The sequence below is a fragment of the mitochondrial genome of Myotis myotis, assembly GCF_014108235.1.
Source record: "Myotis myotis mitochondrion, complete genome".
In the NCBI taxonomy this organism is placed as follows: domain Eukaryota; kingdom Metazoa; phylum Chordata; class Mammalia; order Chiroptera; family Vespertilionidae; genus Myotis; species Myotis myotis.
The window spans coordinates 1-17,213 of NC_029346.1; the positions used below are offsets into that span (position 1 = coordinate 1).

Genomic DNA, 17,213 nt, shown 5'->3' on the forward strand with positions numbered 1-17,213 from the left:
GTTAATGTAGCTTAATGCTAAAGCAAGGCACTGAAAATGCCTAGATGAGTATATTTACTCCATAAACACATAGGTTTGGTCCTGGCCTTTCTATTAGTTATCAGTAAACTTACACATGCAAGAATCCTCGTCCCAGTGAGAATGCCCTCTACACCGATAATGGTAAAAAGGAGCTGGTATCAAGCACACTATAAGTAGCTCATAACACCTCGCTCAGCCACACCCCCACGGGATACAGCAGTGATAAAAATTAAGCAATAAATGAAAGTCTGACTAAGTTATACTATTCAGGACTGGTAAATCTCGTGCCAGCCACCGCGGTCATACGATTAGGCCAAACTAATAGACACTCGGCGTAAAGCGTGTTTTAGAAAATAAATAATAAATAAAATCGAACTCTAACTAAGCTGTAAAAAGCCTCAGATACTGTAAGATATACAACGAAAGTGATTTTAAAAAATCTGACTACACGATAGCTAAGACCCAAACTGGGATTAGATACCCCACTATGCTTAGCCCTAAACATAAAAAATTATAAACAAAATTATTCGCCAGAGTACTACTAGCAATAGCTTAAAACTCAAAGGACTTGGCGGTGCCTTATATCCATCTAGAGGAGCCTGTTCTATAATCGATAAACCCCGATCTACCTCACCAGTCTTTGCTAAATCAGCCTATATACCGCCATCTTCAGCAAACCCTAAAAAGGAATTAAAGTAAGCACAAGTATTAACATAAAAACGTTAGGTCAAGGTGTAGCTTATAGAATGGAAAGAAATGGGCTACATTCCTCGAGTCGAGGAATAAAACTCTTATACGAAAACCTATGTGAAATCAAAAGTTAAAGGTGGATTTAGTAGTAAACTAAGAATAGAGAGCTTAGTTGAATATGGCCATAAGGCACGCACACACCGCCCGTCACCCTCCTCAAATAAAACAATATTAAATATATCTTAGATAATATATATACATAGATATTGACACATGAGAGGAGACAAGTCGTAACAAGGTAAGTGTACTGGAAAGTGCACTTGGATAATACAAAGTGTAGCTTAAATAAAAGCACCTAGTTTACACCTAGAAGATTTCATATAAACTGAGCGCTTTGACAACCGAATATAGCTCAAAATATATTAAATAATATTACTCTAAAACATTAAAATAAAACATTCACATTAAAACAAAAGTATAGGCGATAGAAATTCTATTTGACGCTATAGAGAAAGTACCGCAAGGGAAATAATGAAAGAAAACTCAACAGTAAAAAAAAGCAAAGTTTAGTCCTTGTACCTTTTGCATAATGACTCAACTAGAAAACATTAGCAAAAAGAATTTAAGTTAAATACCCCGAAACTAGACGAGCTACCCATTAGCAGCTTAAAGAGCAAACTCGTCTATGTGGCAAAATAGTGAGAAGACTAATGGGTAGGGGCAATAAACCTACCGAGCCTAGTGATAGCTGGTTGTCCAGAACAGAATTTTAGTTCTAATTTAAGCCTACTATAAAAAAAAACAAATTTTAACGTATGCTTAAATAATAATCTAAAAGGGTTCAGCTTTTTAGATATGGGATACAACCCCTATTAGTGAGTAAACAAAAAATTAAAACACCCTAGTTGGCCTAAAAGCAGCCATCAAACAAGATAGCGTTCAAGCTCAACAATATACTAAAATCAATTTCAACTATTAACAATGATACTCCTAATATAAAACTGGACTATTCTATTTTTAAATAGAAGTAATAATGTTGGCATGAGTAACAAGAAACATTTCTCCTCGCATGCGTGTATATCAGAGCGAATAAATCACTGATAGTTAACAAACATAAATATAACTATCAAACTAAAAATCATAATATTATTGTTAGCCCAACACAGGTATGCAGCTAAGGAAAGATTAAAAAAAGTAAAAGGAACTCGGCAAATACAAACCCCGCCTGTTTACCAAAAACATCACCTCTAGCATAAAAAGTATTAGAGGCATTGCCTGCCCAGTGACTTCAGTTCAACGGCCGCGGTATCCTGACCGTGCAAAGGTAGCATAATCACTTGTTCTCTAAATAGGGACTTGTATGAATGGCTCAACGAGGGTTTTACTGTCTCTTACTTTTAATCAGTGAAATTGACCTTCCCGTGAAGAGGCGTGAATAAAAAAATAAGACGAGAAGACCCTATGGAGCTTTAATTCACCAATTCACAAATTATAACACCACTCTACTAGAAGCAAACTTATTTTAATTGAATTGACAATTTAGGTTGGGGTGACCTCGGAATAAAAACTAACTCCCGAGAAAATTTCAATTAAGACAAACAAGTCAAGATTACTCCATTATATATTGATCCGTTAAAAACGATCAACGAAACAAGTTACCCTAGGGATAACAGCGCAATCCTATTTAAGAGTCCATATCGACAATTAGGGTTTACGACCTCGATGTTGGATCAGGACATCCCAATGGTGCAGCCGCTATTAATGTGTTCGTTTGTTCAACGATTAAAGTCCTACGTGATCTGAGTTCAGACCGGAGAAATCCAGGTCGGTTTCTATCTATTTTAAAGTCTCTCCTAGTACGAAAGGACAAGAGAGACAGGGCCCACTTTAAATAAGTGCCCTACTTGATTAGATGAATTAATCTTAATCTTATAATACATATAAATACCCGAGAACAGGGCTTAGTTAAAGTGGCAGAGACCGGTAATTGCATAAAACTTAAGCTTTTAGAGTCAGAGGTTCAACTCCTCTCTTTAACAATCTCATGTACTATATCAATTTATTAATAATAATTGTTCCTATTTTACTAGCGGTAGCATTCTTAACTCTACTGGAACGAAAAGTGCTAGGCTATATACAACTTCGAAAAGGGCCTAACATTGTAGGTCCCTATGGCCTATTACAACCAATCGCCGATGCAGTCAAACTATTTACTAAAGAACCCATACAACCACTGACATCATCTCTCATTCTATTTATCATTGCACCAACTCTAGCCCTAACCCTAGCCCTAATAATATGAATTCCACTACCTATACCACACCCATTAATTAATATAAACCTAAGCATTCTATTTATATTAGCCCTATCAAGTTTAGCTGTCTACGCCATTTTATGATCAGGATGAGCTTCAAATTCAAAATACGCACTAATTGGGGCCCTACGAGCAGTAGCTCAAACAATTTCTTATGAAGTAACCCTAGCTATCATTGTCTTATCTATCCTACTTATAAATGGCTCCTTTACATTAACAACATTAATCACAACACAAGAATATATCTGATTAATTATCCCCTCATGGCCTCTAGCTATAATATGATTTATCTCAACTCTAGCAGAAACTAATCGAGCTCCCTTTGACTTAACGGAAGGTGAATCAGAATTAGTATCTGGCTTTAATGTAGAATATGCAGGAGGACCATTCGCCCTTTTTTTCCTAGCAGAATATGCAAATATTATTATAATAAACACCCTCACAATTATTCTATTTTTAGGCGCATATAATAATCCAATATTTCCAGAACTATACACCATTAATCTCACCACTAAAACCCTTTTATTTACAACAATTTTTTTATGGGTCCGAGCATCCTATCCCCGATTTCGATATGATCAACTAATACACTTACTATGAAAAAACTTCCTACCCCTCACCCTAGTAATATGCATGTGGCATGTAACTCTGCCAATTATTCTGGCAAGCATTCCACCTCTAACATAAGAAATATGTCTGATAATAGAGTTACTTTGATAGAGTAAATCATAGGGGTTTAAATCCCCTTATTTCTAGAATCACAGGAATTGAACCTGCTCTTAAGAATTCAAAAATCTTCGTGCTACCCACATTACACTATACTCTAAGTAAGGTCAGCTAAATTAAGCTATCGGGCCCATACCCCGAAAATGTTGGTTTATATCCTTCCCGTACTAATTAATCCCATAACCCTGTCACTAGTATTAGCAACAATATTCTCAGGCACTCTAATTGTCATAACAAGCTCACACTGATTTATAATTTGAGTAGGGTTTGAAATAAACATACTAGCCATTATCCCTCTGTTAACAAAAGAACATAATCCACGATCCACAGAAGCAGCAACAAAATATTTTCTTACTCAAGCCACAGCATCCATACTTCTTATAATAGCTGCAATCACTAACCTATTATTCACTGGCCATTGATCTATTATAAAACTAATTAACCCAACAGCATCAATTATAATAACAATAGCTCTTACAATAAAACTAGGTTTATCCCCATTTCACTTTTGAGTGCCGGAAGTTACCCAAGGAGTTCCATTAATATCAGGACTAATCTTATTAACATGACAAAAACTAGCACCCTTATCAGTCCTATATATAATTACACCCCTTATTAATATAAATCTTCTCCTAATTATATCACTAATGTCAATCGCAATTGGTGGTTGAGGCGGATTAAACCAAACCCAACTACGCAAAATCATAGCATATTCATCTATTGCGCACATAGGATGAATACTAGCTATTCTAACTTATAATCCAACCATAACATTACTAAACCTCTATCTATATATTCCAATAACAATCACCACCTTTATACTACTAATATTAAACTCAGCAACCACAACAACTTCCCTATCCCACATATGGAACAAACTGCCACTAATCACCACACTAGTCCTAACTACCATGCTATCTTTAGGAGGACTACCCCCCTTAACCGGATTCTTACCAAAATGAGCAATCATTCAAGAAATAACAAAAAATAATAGTGTTATTATACCTACACTCATAACTCTCTTAGCCCTATTAAATCTATATTTCTACACACGAATTACGTACACTACATCACTAACTATATTTCCAACATCAAACAACATAAAAATAAAATGACAATTCAAAACTCCAAAACAAATAATATACTTACCACTAATAATCACAATCTCTACTCTAACCCTACCATTAGCACCAATTATAATAATCCTGGAATAGGAGTTTAGGTTAACTTAGACCAGAAGCCTTCAAAGCTTCCAGTAAATACAATTTATTTAACTCCTGGACCTTAAGGACTGCAAGACTCTATCTTACATCAAATGAACGCAAATCAATTACTTTAATTAAGCTAAGCCCTTTCTAGATTGATGGGATTCAAACCCATGAAACATTAGTTAACAGCTAAAAACCCTAAACAACTGGCTTCAATCTACTTCTCCCGCCGCAAACAAAAAAAGGCGGGAGAAGCCCCGGCAGGATTGAAGCTGCTACTTTGAACTTGCAATTCAACGTGTATTACACCACAGGACTTGGCAAAAAGAGGGATCTACCTCTGTCTTTAGATTTACAGTCTAATACCTACTCGGCCATTTTACCTATGTTCATTAATCGATGATTATTTTCAACTAACCACAAGGATATCGGCACCTTATATCTACTATTTGGTGCCTGAGCAGGTATAGCTGGCACCGCTTTAAGTCTGTTAATTCGTGCAGAACTGGGCCAACCAGGGGCTCTATTAGGAGACGATCAAATTTACAATGTAATCGTCACTGCCCATGCTTTCGTAATAATTTTCTTTATAGTTATACCTATTATAATTGGAGGCTTCGGGAACTGACTGGTGCCCCTAATAATTGGAGCCCCTGATATAGCTTTCCCTCGAATGAATAATATAAGCTTCTGACTTCTTCCTCCCTCTTTCCTACTGTTACTGGCCTCATCTATAGTTGAAGCAGGAGCTGGTACAGGTTGAACAGTTTACCCACCCTTAGCAGGAAATCTTGCCCACGCGGGAGCTTCAGTCGATCTTGCTATTTTTTCTCTACACCTAGCAGGTGTATCTTCAATCTTAGGAGCAATTAATTTTATTACTACCATTATTAATATAAAACCTCCTGCACTTTCTCAATATCAAACACCATTATTCGTATGATCCGTCCTAATTACAGCAGTACTGTTACTTCTTTCCCTCCCGGTTCTAGCTGCTGGAATTACAATACTATTAACAGACCGAAATTTAAATACTACTTTCTTTGATCCTGCTGGAGGAGGAGACCCAATTCTATATCAACATCTATTTTGATTTTTTGGACATCCTGAAGTGTATATTTTAATTTTACCTGGATTTGGCATTATTTCTCATATTGTCACATATTATTCAGGAAAAAAAGAACCCTTTGGATACATGGGAATAGTATGAGCTATGATATCTATTGGATTTTTGGGCTTCATTGTATGAGCCCATCACATATTTACAGTAGGAATAGATGTAGATACTCGAGCTTATTTTACATCAGCTACTATAATTATTGCCATTCCTACTGGAGTTAAGGTCTTTAGTTGATTAGCTACTCTTCACGGGGGTAATATTAAATGATCTCCTGCCATACTGTGGGCTCTCGGGTTTATCTTCTTATTTACAGTAGGAGGTTTAACAGGAATCGTACTCGCCAATTCTTCCCTTGACATCGTCCTCCATGACACTTACTATGTAGTAGCCCATTTTCATTATGTTCTATCTATAGGAGCAGTCTTTGCTATTATAGGTGGTTTTATTCACTGATTCCCTCTATTCTCAGGTTATACAATAAGCACAACTTGAGCAAAAATTCACTTCCTAATTATATTCGTGGGAGTAAATATAACTTTCTTCCCACAACACTTCTTGGGACTGTCAGGTATACCACGACGCTACTCAGATTATCCAGACGCCTACACTACCTGAAATACTGTGTCTTCTATAGGCTCATTCATCTCACTAACCGCTGTTATCTTAATAATTTTTATAGTGTGAGAAGCATTCGCATCCAAACGAGAAGTGTCAGTAGTAGAACTACCATCTACAAATCTTGAATGACTTCACGGATGTCCTCCCCCTTATCACACCTTTGAGGAACCTACTTATGTAAATCCTAAATAGCATACTAATATTTTTAAGAAAGGAAGGATTCGAACCTCCTGAAATTGGTTTCAAGCCAATACCATAACCATTATGACTTTCTCAATAAACAAGATATTAGTAAAACTTACATAACTTTGTCAAAGTTAAATTACAGGTGAAACCCCTGTATATCTTAATGGCATATCCCTTTCAACTAGGATTCCAAGACGCAACATCTCCCATTATAGAGGAATTACTAAGCTTTCATGATCACGCCTTAATAATCGTTTTCTTAATTAGCTCTCTTGTATTATACATCATCTCATTAATACTTACAACTAACTTAACTCACACTAGTACTATAGATGCCCAAGAAGTAGAGACAATTTGAACTATTTTACCAGCTATTATTTTAATTATAATCGCACTACCCTCACTACGAATTCTTTATATAATAGACGAAATTAACAATCCTTCTTTGACTATTAAAACTCTAGGCCATCAATGATACTGAAGCTATGAATACACAGACTACGAAGACTTAATATTTGATTCCTATATAGTACCCACTTCAGAATTAAGTCCAGGCCAACTTCGCCTATTGGAAGTTGATAATCGAGTGGTATTACCTGCTGAACTAACAATTCGAATACTAATCTCATCAGAAGACGTACTGCACTCTTGGGCTGTCCCCTCTTTAGGATTAAAAACTGACGCAATCCCTGGTCGTTTAAATCAAACAACACTACTTGCTACTCGACCAGGCTTATATTACGGCCAATGCTCTGAAATTTGTGGATCTAATCATAGTTTCATGCCTATTGTACTTGAAATAATTCCTTTAAAACATTTTGAAAAATGATCATCATCAATGCTATAATATCATTAAGAAGCTAAATAGCACTAACCTTTTAAGTTAGAGATTGGAAGTTTTAACCTTCCCTTAATGATATGCCACAATTAGATACATCAACATGATTCACTACAATTATTTCAATAATTATTACATTGTTTATTATGTTCCAATTAAAAATTTCAAAACACTACTACTACAACAACCCTGAACCCCTAATAACTAAAACACAAACATATTTAACCCCCTGAGAAACCAAATGAACGAAAATTTATTTGCCTCTTTTATTACCCCAACGATAATAGGATTACCTATTGTTGTACTCATTATTATATTCCCAAGTATATTATTTCCATCAACAGGTCGACTGGTTAATAACCGTTTAGTCTCAATTCAACAGTGATTAATTCGTATAACAACTAAACAAATAATGACTATCCATAGCAAAAAAGGACAAACCTGAACACTCATACTAATTTCACTTATTATATTTATTGGTTCAACAAACCTGTTGGGCTTATTACCCCACTCTTTTACCCCAACCACTCAACTATCAATAAATCTAGGCATAGCTATTCCTCTTTGAGCAGGTACAGTTATTTTAGGCTTCCGTCATAAAACAAAAGCATCCCTAGCACATTTTTTACCTCAAGGAACACCACTACCTTTAATTCCCATACTGATTATCATCGAGACAATTAGCCTATTTATTCAACCAATGGCATTAGCAGTACGACTTACAGCAAATATCACTGCAGGACACCTACTTATCCATTTAATTGGAGGAGCTACCTTAGCACTAATAAGTATTAGTATAACCACTGCCTTTATTACATTTATTATTCTAATTCTATTAACAGTACTGGAATTTGCCGTTGCTTTAATCCAAGCATATGTTTTCACTCTACTAGTAAGCCTATATTTACATGACAACACCTAATGACCCACCAAACACATGCATACCATATAGTCAATCCAAGTCCTTGACCACTAACAGGAGCTTTATCAGCCCTTCTTTTAACATCAGGATTAGTTATATGATTTCATTTTAACACTTCATTTCTATTATTAGTAGGCTTAACTACTAATATGTTAACAATATATCAATGATGGCGAGATATTGTCCGAGAAAGCACATTCCAAGGACACCATACACCAATCGTACAAAAAGGTCTTCGCTATGGAATAATTCTATTTATCCTATCAGAAGTGTTCTTTTTTTCTGGCTTCTTCTGAGCTTTCTACCACTCAAGCCTAGCCCCTACACCAGAATTAGGAGGCTATTGACCCCCAGCAGGTATTACTCCCCTAAACCCTATAGAAGTCCCACTTCTAAATACATCAGTCCTACTGGCTTCTGGAGTATCAATTACATGAGCTCACCATAGCTTGATAGAGGGAAATCGCATACATATAATACAAGCACTACTAATCACTATTCTCCTAGGCTTATATTTTACACTTCTACAAGCCTCTGAATACTATGAAACACCCTTTACTATCTCTGATGGTGTCTACGGATCAACTTTCTTTATAGCCACAGGATTTCACGGTCTCCATGTCATCATTGGCTCAACATTTCTTATTGTATGCTTCTTACGACAATTAAATTACCACTTTACATCTAGCCACCATTTCGGATTTGAAGCTGCAGCCTGATATTGACATTTCGTAGATGTTGTATGACTATTCTTATATGTCTCTATTTACTGATGAGGATCTTATTCTTCTAGTATTAATTAGTACAACTGACTTCCAATCAGTTAGTCTTGGAAAACTCCAAGGAAGAATAATAAATTTTATTTTAACCCTCATTATTAATACTCTCCTAGCCTCACTACTTGTAACAATCGCATTCTGACTCCCTCAAATAAATGTTTATGCTGAAAAATCAAGTCCATATGAATGCGGATTTGACCCCATAGGATCAGCCCGCCTCCCTTTCTCAATAAAATTTTTTCTAGTGGCAATTACTTTCTTACTGTTTGATCTTGAAATCGCACTACTACTGCCTCTTCCATGAGCCTCTCAAACCGACAAATTAATAACTATATTATTTATATCCCTATTTCTTATCTCCCTATTAATTATCAGTCTAGCATACGAATGAATACAAAAAGGACTAGAATGGTCCGAATATGATAATTAGTTTAATGCAAAATAAATGATTTCGACTCATTAGATTATGATTATTCTCATAATTATCAACATGTCCCTAACCCATATAAATATCCTATTAGCATTTACTACATCTCTCCTAGGTCTGCTTATATATCGATCTCATTTAATATCCTCACTACTATGCCTAGAGGGAATAATACTCTCCTTATTTGTCCTTGCCACTATAACAATTCTTATTACTCACACAACTCTAGCTAGCATAATACCCATTATTCTCCTAGTATTCGCAGCTTGTGAAGCAGCACTTGGATTATCTCTATTAGTAGTTGTATCTAATACATATGGAGTGGATTATGTTCAAAATCTTAATCTTCTCCAATGCTAAAAATTATTATTCCTACTATTATACTAATTCCACTCACATGACTATCAAAAAGCAATATAATATGAATTAACTCAACAATCTATAGTCTAATAATCAGCATAGTATGCCTACCTTTAATAAACCAACCTTGCGATAACAGCTTAAACCTATCCATGTTATTTTTCTCTGACTCACTATCAACTCCCCTATTAATACTGACAACCTGACTTTTACCTCTTATAATTATTGCTAGCCAATATCATATAACCAAAGAGCCCCTCGCACGAAAAAAACTCTACATTACCATGATAATTCTACTTCAAATTTTCTTAATTATAACTTTCTCCGCTACTGAATTAATTATATTTTACATTTTATTTGAAGCCACACTTGTACCGACTTTAATTATCATTACTCGATGAGGGGGCCAAACAGAGCGATTAAATGCTGGAATTTATTTTCTATTTTATACTCTGGCTGGGTCACTTCCCCTTTTAGTTGCTCTAACTTACACTCAAACCACCCTAGGTTCACTAAACATACTACTAACTCAATATTTAACTGAGCGATTAACCCATGTTTGAGGTGATTCACTTTTATGATTAGCATTCATACTAGCATTTATGGTAAAAATACCTCTTTATGGTCTTCACCTATGACTACCAAAAGCCCATGTAGAAGCTCCAATTGCAGGCTCAATAGTCCTAGCGGCTATTCTACTAAAACTAGGGGGATATGGAATATTACGTATTACCATAATACTCAACCCTACTGTTAATTTCATAGCATATCCTTTTATGATACTATCCATATGAGGCATAGTTATAACTAGCTCCATCTGTCTTCGTCAAACAGATCTAAAATCACTAATTGCATATTCATCCGTAAGTCATATAGCACTTGTAATCATAGCTATTTTAATCCAAAGCCCCTGAAGTTTCATAGGAGCTACCGCACTAATAATCGCCCATGGCCTAACATCCTCACTATTATTCTGTTTAGCAAATTCTAATTATGAACGAACTCATAGCCGAACTATAATCTTAGTTCGAGGACTACAAATAATTCTCCCTCTTATAGCAGCTTGATGACTTCTAGCAAGCCTGACAAACCTAGCCTTACCTCCATCTATTAACCTAATTGGAGAACTATTCGTTACAGTATCTATATTCTCATGATCTAACTTCTCCATCATTTTATTGGGAATCAATATTACTATCACTGCCTTGTATACACTCTACATATTAATCATAACCCAACGAGGTAAATATACATACCATATTCACAATATTAAACCCTCCTACACTCGAGAAAATACCCTAATATTACTACATCTTACTCCTCTACTACTATTAATAATTAACCCCAAAATTATCCTAGGAACTATGTACTGTAAATATAGTTTAACAAAAACATTAGATTGTGAGTCTAATAATAGAATCGCAAAATTCTTATTTACCGAAAAAGAATGCAAGAACTGCTAATTCATGCCCCCGCACTTAAAAGTGCGGCTTTTTTAAACTTTTAAAGGATAGTAGTAATCCATTGGTCTTAGGAACCAAAAAATTGGTGCAACTCCAAATAAAAGTTATAAACCTGTTTTCTACCTTTATACTGCTATCTATAATTATTTTAACTCTACCCCTTGTATTTACTCCTAACAAAATTTTCAATAATTACTCCTACCCAGAATATGCTAAAACAATAATTTTTTACTCTTTCATAGCTAGCATACCTCCAACTATTATATTTATTCAATCTACCCAAGAAACAATAATCTCAAATTGATATTGAATAACAATTCAAACTATAAAATTTTCCCTTAGCTTCAAACTAGACTTCTTCTCTATGATATTTGTACCTGTAGCCTTATTTATTACCTGGTCCATCATAGAATTTTCAATATGGTATATACACTTGGACCCGAACATCAATCGATTCTTTAAATACCTATTAATGTTTCTAATTACTATACTAATTTTAGTTACAGCCAACAATATCTTCCAACTATTTATTGGCTGGGAAGGAGTTGGTATTATATCTTTTCTACTAATTGGTTGATGATACGGTCGAGCAGACGCTAATACAGCTGCATTACAAGCAATTTTATATAATCGTATTGGAGACATTGGATTTATTCTATCTATAGCATGATTTATAACAAACTCAAACTCATGAGAACTTCAACAAATTTTTATGTTAAACTCTGATAACACCACCCTTCCACTGATAGGATTACTATTAGCTGCTACAGGAAAATCAGCTCAATTCGGACTACATCCATGACTACCCTCCGCTATAGAAGGACCTACACCAGTTTCAGCCCTATTACACTCCAGCACAATAGTAGTAGCAGGCATTTTTTTACTTATTCGATTTTATCCCCTAATAGAAAACAATAAAATAGCTCAATCCCTAGCTCTATGTCTAGGAGCTATCACTACTTTATTCACAGCTATCTGTGCACTGACCCAAAACGATATTAAAAAAATCGTAGCCTTTTCCACTTCAAGTCAACTAGGATTAATAATAGTTACAATCGGCATTAATCAACCACACCTAGCATTCCTCCACATCTGCACCCACGCATTCTTTAAAGCCATGCTATTCCTATGCTCTGGCTCTATTATTCACAGTTTAAATGACGAACAAGACATCCGAAAAATAGGTGGACTATTCAAATCTCTACCTTTCACAACTACTGCCCTAATTATTGGTAGCCTGGCACTAACAGGAATACCATTTTTGACAGGATTCTACTCAAAAGACCTAATTATCGAAACCGCAAATACATCTTATACAAACGCCTGAGCCCTACTAGTTACTCTCATTGCTACCTCATTAACAGCTGTTTATAGCACCCGTATCATTTTCTTTGCACTACTTGGAAAACCACGATTCTCCACTCTCATTTTAATTAATGAAAACAACCCATTATTAATAAACTCCATTTTACGTCTCCTGGTTGGCAGTATCTTTGCCGGATTTTTTATTTCTAACAATATTAATCCTTCAACTGTACCTCAAATGACTATACCGCTATACCTAAAACTTACAGCTCTAGCTGTGACTTTAATAGGTTTTACGATGGCCCTAGAACTTAACCATATAACCCATAACCTAAAATATAAACATCCTTCAGCCACATTTAAATTTTCAACTATATTAGGATATTTTCCACTCACTATACACCGCTTAAATCCCCTGACAAGCCTAATTATAAGCCAAAAATCAGCCACTATACTACTCGATTTGATCTGATTAGAAAATGTATTACCAAAGTTAATTACCAATATTCAACAAAACTCTTCAATCATAGTATCTAACCAAAAAGGACTAATTAAACTATACTTCCTCTCTTTCCTAATCACTATAATTACAGCTCTTATCGTATTTAATTTCCACGCGTAATTTCTAAAATAATCACTACACCAATAAGCAAAGACCAACCAGTAACAACTACTAATCAATTACCATAACTATATAATGCAGCAACTCCTATAGATTCTTTAGTAAACACTCCAAAATCACCCACATCATAAACCGCTCAATCTCCGATTTCACTAAACTCAAAAATCACTTCCAACTTCTCAACAAACAGAACATATAATACTAACAAAAATTCTATAATCAAACCTACAATAAAGGACCCAAGCACTACTACATTAGAGACTCAAGCCTCAGGATACTGTTCTGTAGCTATAGCCGTTGTATACCCAAAAACTACTAACATTCCCCCCAGATAGATCAAAAATACTATCAGTCCTAAAAACGATCCACCAAAACTCACAACAATACCACAACCAACCCCACCACTTACAATCAACCCAACCCCTCCATAAATAGGAGATGGCTTAGAAGAGAACCCTATAAAGCCAATTACAAAAATAATACTTAAAATAGATACAATATAAACTATCATAGTTCTTACATGGATTAAATCCACGACTAGTGACACGAAAAATCACCGTTGTATTTCAACTACAAGAACAAATAAATGACCAACATTCGAAAATCTCACCCTTTAATAAAAATTATCAATAGCTCCTTCATTGACCTACCCGCCCCATCAAATATTTCATCCTGATGAAATTTTGGGTCTCTTTTAGGAATCTGCCTAGCGCTACAAATTCTAACAGGACTATTTCTAGCTATACACTACACATCAGATACCGCAACAGCCTTCAACTCTGTCACCCATATTTGCCGAGACGTAAACTACGGCTGAGTATTGCGCTACCTACACGCAAATGGAGCCTCAATATTCTTTATTTGCCTGTACCTTCATGTAGGACGAGGACTCTATTATGGCTCCTACATATATACAGAAACCTGAAACGTCGGAGTTATTTTATTATTTGCTGTCATAGCAACAGCCTTCATAGGATACGTACTTCCATGAGGTCAAATATCTTTCTGAGGTGCAACTGTAATTACGAACCTACTCTCCGCAATTCCTTATATCGGCACTAACCTTGTAGAATGAATCTGGGGCGGCTTTTCTGTTGACAAAGCTACTTTAACCCGATTCTTTGCTTTCCACTTTCTACTCCCATTTATCATTTCAGCCATAGTTATAGTACATCTTCTATTTCTACACGAAACAGGATCTAACAATCCAACAGGAATTCCCTCTAACATAGATATAATTCCTTTTCACCCCTACTACACAATTAAAGATATCCTTGGTCTACTATTAATAATTACAGTCTTATTAATGCTAGTATTATTCTCTCCTGATATATTAGGAGACCCCGACAACTACACACCAGCAAATCCACTTAATACCCCACCCCATATTAAACCAGAGTGATATTTCCTATTTGCATACGCTATTCTACGATCAATTCCAAACAAATTAGGGGGAGTTCTGGCTCTAGTCCTCTCAATCCTTATTCTGATTATTATCCCCCTACTCCATACATCTAAACAACGCAGTATAACCTTTCGTCCTCTAAGCCAATGCCTATTTTGACTACTAGTAGCAGACCTATTTACCCTAACATGAATTGGAGGACAACCTGTTGAACACCCATATATCATTATTGGACAACTCGCATCAATCCTTTATTTCTCTATTATCATTATCTTAATACCATTAATCAGCCTTGCAGAAAATCACTTATTAAAATGAAGAGTCTTTGTAGTATATTAATTACACTGGTCTTGTAAACCAGAGAAGGAGAAAGTCAATTCCCCCAAAGACTCAAGAGAAGAGCGTACGCCCTACCATCAACACCCAAAGCTGATATTCTAATTAAACTACCTCTTGCAACGCTTACTTATAATATGTTCAAACTATTCTAAACATTTAATTAACACTACACTTACTAAAACATATAATATCTATAACACCTATAATTTATACTTGAACTTATGCAAAGCTTCCAATCTCAAAAATACGAGTGCATGTATATATGGTTACATATCAAATTATTTACCACATGAACATTAAATAAGTACATCAGGAATATTAATATTACATAATACATATTATGTATAATTGTACATTAAATTATTTACCACATGAATATTAAACAAGTACATCAGGAATATTAATATTACATAATACATACTATGTATAATTGTACATTAAATTATTTACCACATGAATATTAAACAAGTACATTAGAAATATTAATATTACATAATACATACTATGTATAATTGTACATTAAATTATTTACCACATGAATATTAAACAAGTACATTAGAAATATTAATATTACATAATACATACTATGTATAATTGTACATTAAATTATTTACCACATGAATATTAAACAAGTACATTAGAAATATTAATATTACATAATACATACTATGTATAGTTGTACATTAAATTATCTACCACATGAATATTAAGCAAGTACATTAGGAATATTAATATTACATAATACATATATATGCGTGATCGTACATACCCCATTCAGTTCGATAACATCTAGACAGCATGACTATCCATCAACCAATGTAGGTTTCATGATCTACCTACCTCCGTGAAACCAACAACCCGCTCGGCAAGTATTTCTCTTCTTGACCCTGGCCCATAAAAACTAAGAGTTTCATGAGAATGGGTAGTAAACGGCATCTGGTTCTTACTTCAGGCACATAAAATCAAGACCGCCCACTCGTTCCTCTTAAATAAGACATCTCGATGGGATAATTACTAATCAGCCCATGCCGCGGCATAACTGTAATGTCATACCCTTGGTATTTTTTATTTTTAGGGGATGCTTGGATTCAGCATTGGCCGTCAAAGGCCCCGATCAAACCATAAAGTCAAGCTGGACTTTAAATGTACACCCTAAACCCGCATAATGAGGATGCAGGACTATCGTGTTAATGTTCTAAGGACATAAATATATGGGTCGTGATATCATAAGAATGGACTTCGTAAATTTATATTACGGCCTATGGTGCTAATAGATTAATGGTTACAGGACATACAACACAACACAACACAACACTACGCATACGCATACGCATACGCATACGCATACGCATACGCATACGCATACGCATACGCATACGCATACGCATACGCATACGCATACGCATACGCATACGCATACGCATACGCATACGCATACGCATACGCATACGCATACGCATACGCATACGCATACGCATACGCATACGCATACGCATACGCATACGCATACGCATACGCATACGCATACGCATACGCATACGCATACGCATACGCATACGCATACGCATACGCATACGCATACGCATACGCATACGCAAAACCCAATTATAATATACTAATAAATTTTTTACTCCGCAAACCCCCCTTACCCCCCGTTAAATCAACATTATGAGCATTAACATTTCTTGCCAAACCCCAAAAACAAGAATAATACCATAACATGTAACAGATTTAACAGTATATCAAAGCCAAATATTATAATCTCCACCACCCGTAAGGTCGCACCCCCTTACTTTAAAGATTCGCTTTCCTTAGACAGACATCTCCCTAGATCTGTAAATATAACCCCAAGTAAACCTATTACCTATAA

General features: G+C 35.3%; 13 protein-coding genes and 24 non-coding genes across 37 annotated transcripts, besides 2 other annotated features; 28 read left to right on the plus strand and 9 right to left on the minus strand. All coding sequences in view use genetic code 2, as the record gives it.

Annotated features, from left to right (window-relative positions):
- Positions 1-68, plus strand: AZ310_gt01. Its single transcript has one exon. It is a non-coding gene; the product is annotated as a tRNA-Phe (tRNA).
- On the plus strand, positions 69-1,041 carry AZ310_gr02. The gene has a single exon. It is a non-coding gene; the product is annotated as a 12S ribosomal RNA (ribosomal RNA).
- AZ310_gt02 lies at positions 1,042-1,109 on the plus strand. The gene has a single exon. It is a non-coding gene; the product is annotated as a tRNA-Val (tRNA).
- A 1-nt stretch (position 1,110) lies between these two features.
- Positions 1,111-2,675, plus strand: AZ310_gr01. Its single transcript has one exon. It is a non-coding gene; the product is annotated as a 16S ribosomal RNA (ribosomal RNA).
- AZ310_gt03 lies at positions 2,676-2,750 on the plus strand. The gene has a single exon. It is a non-coding gene; the product is annotated as a tRNA-Leu (tRNA).
- A 5-nt stretch (positions 2,751-2,755) lies between these two features.
- ND1 (NADH dehydrogenase subunit 1) lies at positions 2,756-3,711 on the plus strand. Its single transcript has one exon. A coding segment is annotated over exon 1 (956 nt).
- AZ310_gt04 lies at positions 3,712-3,780 on the plus strand. Its single transcript has one exon. It is a non-coding gene; the product is annotated as a tRNA-Ile (tRNA).
- AZ310_gt05 lies at positions 3,778-3,851 on the minus strand. The gene has a single exon. It is a non-coding gene; the product is annotated as a tRNA-Gln (tRNA).
- Positions 3,852-3,921, plus strand: AZ310_gt06. Its single transcript has one exon. It is a non-coding gene; the product is annotated as a tRNA-Met (tRNA).
- Positions 3,922-4,963, plus strand: ND2 (NADH dehydrogenase subunit 2). The gene has a single exon. A coding segment is annotated over exon 1 (1,042 nt).
- On the plus strand, positions 4,964-5,031 carry AZ310_gt07. Its single transcript has one exon. It is a non-coding gene; the product is annotated as a tRNA-Trp (tRNA).
- Positions 5,032-5,036: 5 nt separating this feature from the next.
- On the minus strand, positions 5,037-5,105 carry AZ310_gt08. Its single transcript has one exon. It is a non-coding gene; the product is annotated as a tRNA-Ala (tRNA).
- A 1-nt stretch (position 5,106) lies between these two features.
- Positions 5,107-5,179, minus strand: AZ310_gt09. The gene has a single exon. It is a non-coding gene; the product is annotated as a tRNA-Asn (tRNA).
- Positions 5,180-5,214: an origin of replication.
- AZ310_gt10 lies at positions 5,211-5,277 on the minus strand. Its single transcript has one exon. It is a non-coding gene; the product is annotated as a tRNA-Cys (tRNA).
- AZ310_gt11 lies at positions 5,278-5,343 on the minus strand. Its single transcript has one exon. It is a non-coding gene; the product is annotated as a tRNA-Tyr (tRNA).
- Position 5,344: 1 nt separating this feature from the next.
- On the plus strand, positions 5,345-6,889 carry COX1 (cytochrome c oxidase subunit I). Its single transcript has one exon. It carries the CDS (start codon positions 5,345-5,347, stop codon positions 6,887-6,889), a length of 1,545 nt encoding a protein of 514 aa, YP_009231393.1.
- A 13-nt stretch (positions 6,890-6,902) lies between these two features.
- On the minus strand, positions 6,903-6,973 carry AZ310_gt12. Its single transcript has one exon. It is a non-coding gene; the product is annotated as a tRNA-Ser (tRNA).
- Positions 6,974-6,979: 6 nt separating this feature from the next.
- Positions 6,980-7,046, plus strand: AZ310_gt13. Its single transcript has one exon. It is a non-coding gene; the product is annotated as a tRNA-Asp (tRNA).
- On the plus strand, positions 7,047-7,730 carry COX2 (cytochrome c oxidase subunit II). The gene has a single exon. The coding sequence runs from the start codon at positions 7,047-7,049 to the stop codon at positions 7,728-7,730; it is 684 nt and encodes a 227-aa protein (YP_009231394.1).
- A 2-nt stretch (positions 7,731-7,732) lies between these two features.
- AZ310_gt14 lies at positions 7,733-7,801 on the plus strand. Its single transcript has one exon. It is a non-coding gene; the product is annotated as a tRNA-Lys (tRNA).
- On the plus strand, positions 7,802-8,005 carry ATP8 (ATP synthase F0 subunit 8). The gene has a single exon. It carries the CDS (start codon positions 7,802-7,804, stop codon positions 8,003-8,005), a length of 204 nt encoding a protein of 67 aa, YP_009231395.1.
- ATP6 (ATP synthase F0 subunit 6) lies at positions 7,963-8,643 on the plus strand. Its single transcript has one exon. The coding sequence runs from the start codon at positions 7,963-7,965 to the stop codon at positions 8,641-8,643; it is 681 nt and encodes a 226-aa protein (YP_009231396.1).
- On the plus strand, positions 8,643-9,426 carry COX3 (cytochrome c oxidase subunit III). Its single transcript has one exon. A coding segment is annotated over exon 1 (784 nt).
- AZ310_gt15 lies at positions 9,426-9,496 on the plus strand. Its single transcript has one exon. It is a non-coding gene; the product is annotated as a tRNA-Gly (tRNA).
- On the plus strand, positions 9,496-9,842 carry ND3 (NADH dehydrogenase subunit 3). Its single transcript has one exon. A coding segment is annotated over exon 1 (347 nt).
- AZ310_gt16 lies at positions 9,843-9,912 on the plus strand. The gene has a single exon. It is a non-coding gene; the product is annotated as a tRNA-Arg (tRNA).
- ND4L (NADH dehydrogenase subunit 4L) lies at positions 9,913-10,209 on the plus strand. The gene has a single exon. The coding sequence runs from the start codon at positions 9,913-9,915 to the stop codon at positions 10,207-10,209; it is 297 nt and encodes a 98-aa protein (YP_009231399.1).
- Positions 10,203-11,580, plus strand: ND4 (NADH dehydrogenase subunit 4). Its single transcript has one exon. A coding segment is annotated over exon 1 (1,378 nt).
- On the plus strand, positions 11,581-11,648 carry AZ310_gt17. Its single transcript has one exon. It is a non-coding gene; the product is annotated as a tRNA-His (tRNA).
- On the plus strand, positions 11,649-11,707 carry AZ310_gt18. Its single transcript has one exon. It is a non-coding gene; the product is annotated as a tRNA-Ser (tRNA).
- AZ310_gt19 lies at positions 11,708-11,779 on the plus strand. The gene has a single exon. It is a non-coding gene; the product is annotated as a tRNA-Leu (tRNA).
- Positions 11,779-13,598, plus strand: ND5 (NADH dehydrogenase subunit 5). Its single transcript has one exon. A coding segment is annotated over exon 1 (1,820 nt).
- ND6 (NADH dehydrogenase subunit 6) lies at positions 13,583-14,110 on the minus strand. Its single transcript has one exon. The coding sequence runs from the start codon at positions 14,108-14,110 to the stop codon at positions 13,583-13,585; it is 528 nt and encodes a 175-aa protein (YP_009231402.1).
- AZ310_gt20 lies at positions 14,111-14,179 on the minus strand. Its single transcript has one exon. It is a non-coding gene; the product is annotated as a tRNA-Glu (tRNA).
- Positions 14,180-14,185: 6 nt separating this feature from the next.
- CYTB (cytochrome b) lies at positions 14,186-15,325 on the plus strand. Its single transcript has one exon. The coding sequence runs from the start codon at positions 14,186-14,188 to the stop codon at positions 15,323-15,325; it is 1,140 nt and encodes a 379-aa protein (YP_009231403.1).
- On the plus strand, positions 15,326-15,396 carry AZ310_gt21. Its single transcript has one exon. It is a non-coding gene; the product is annotated as a tRNA-Thr (tRNA).
- Positions 15,395-15,460, minus strand: AZ310_gt22. Its single transcript has one exon. It is a non-coding gene; the product is annotated as a tRNA-Pro (tRNA).
- Position 15,461: 1 nt separating this feature from the next.
- Positions 15,462-17,213: a D loop.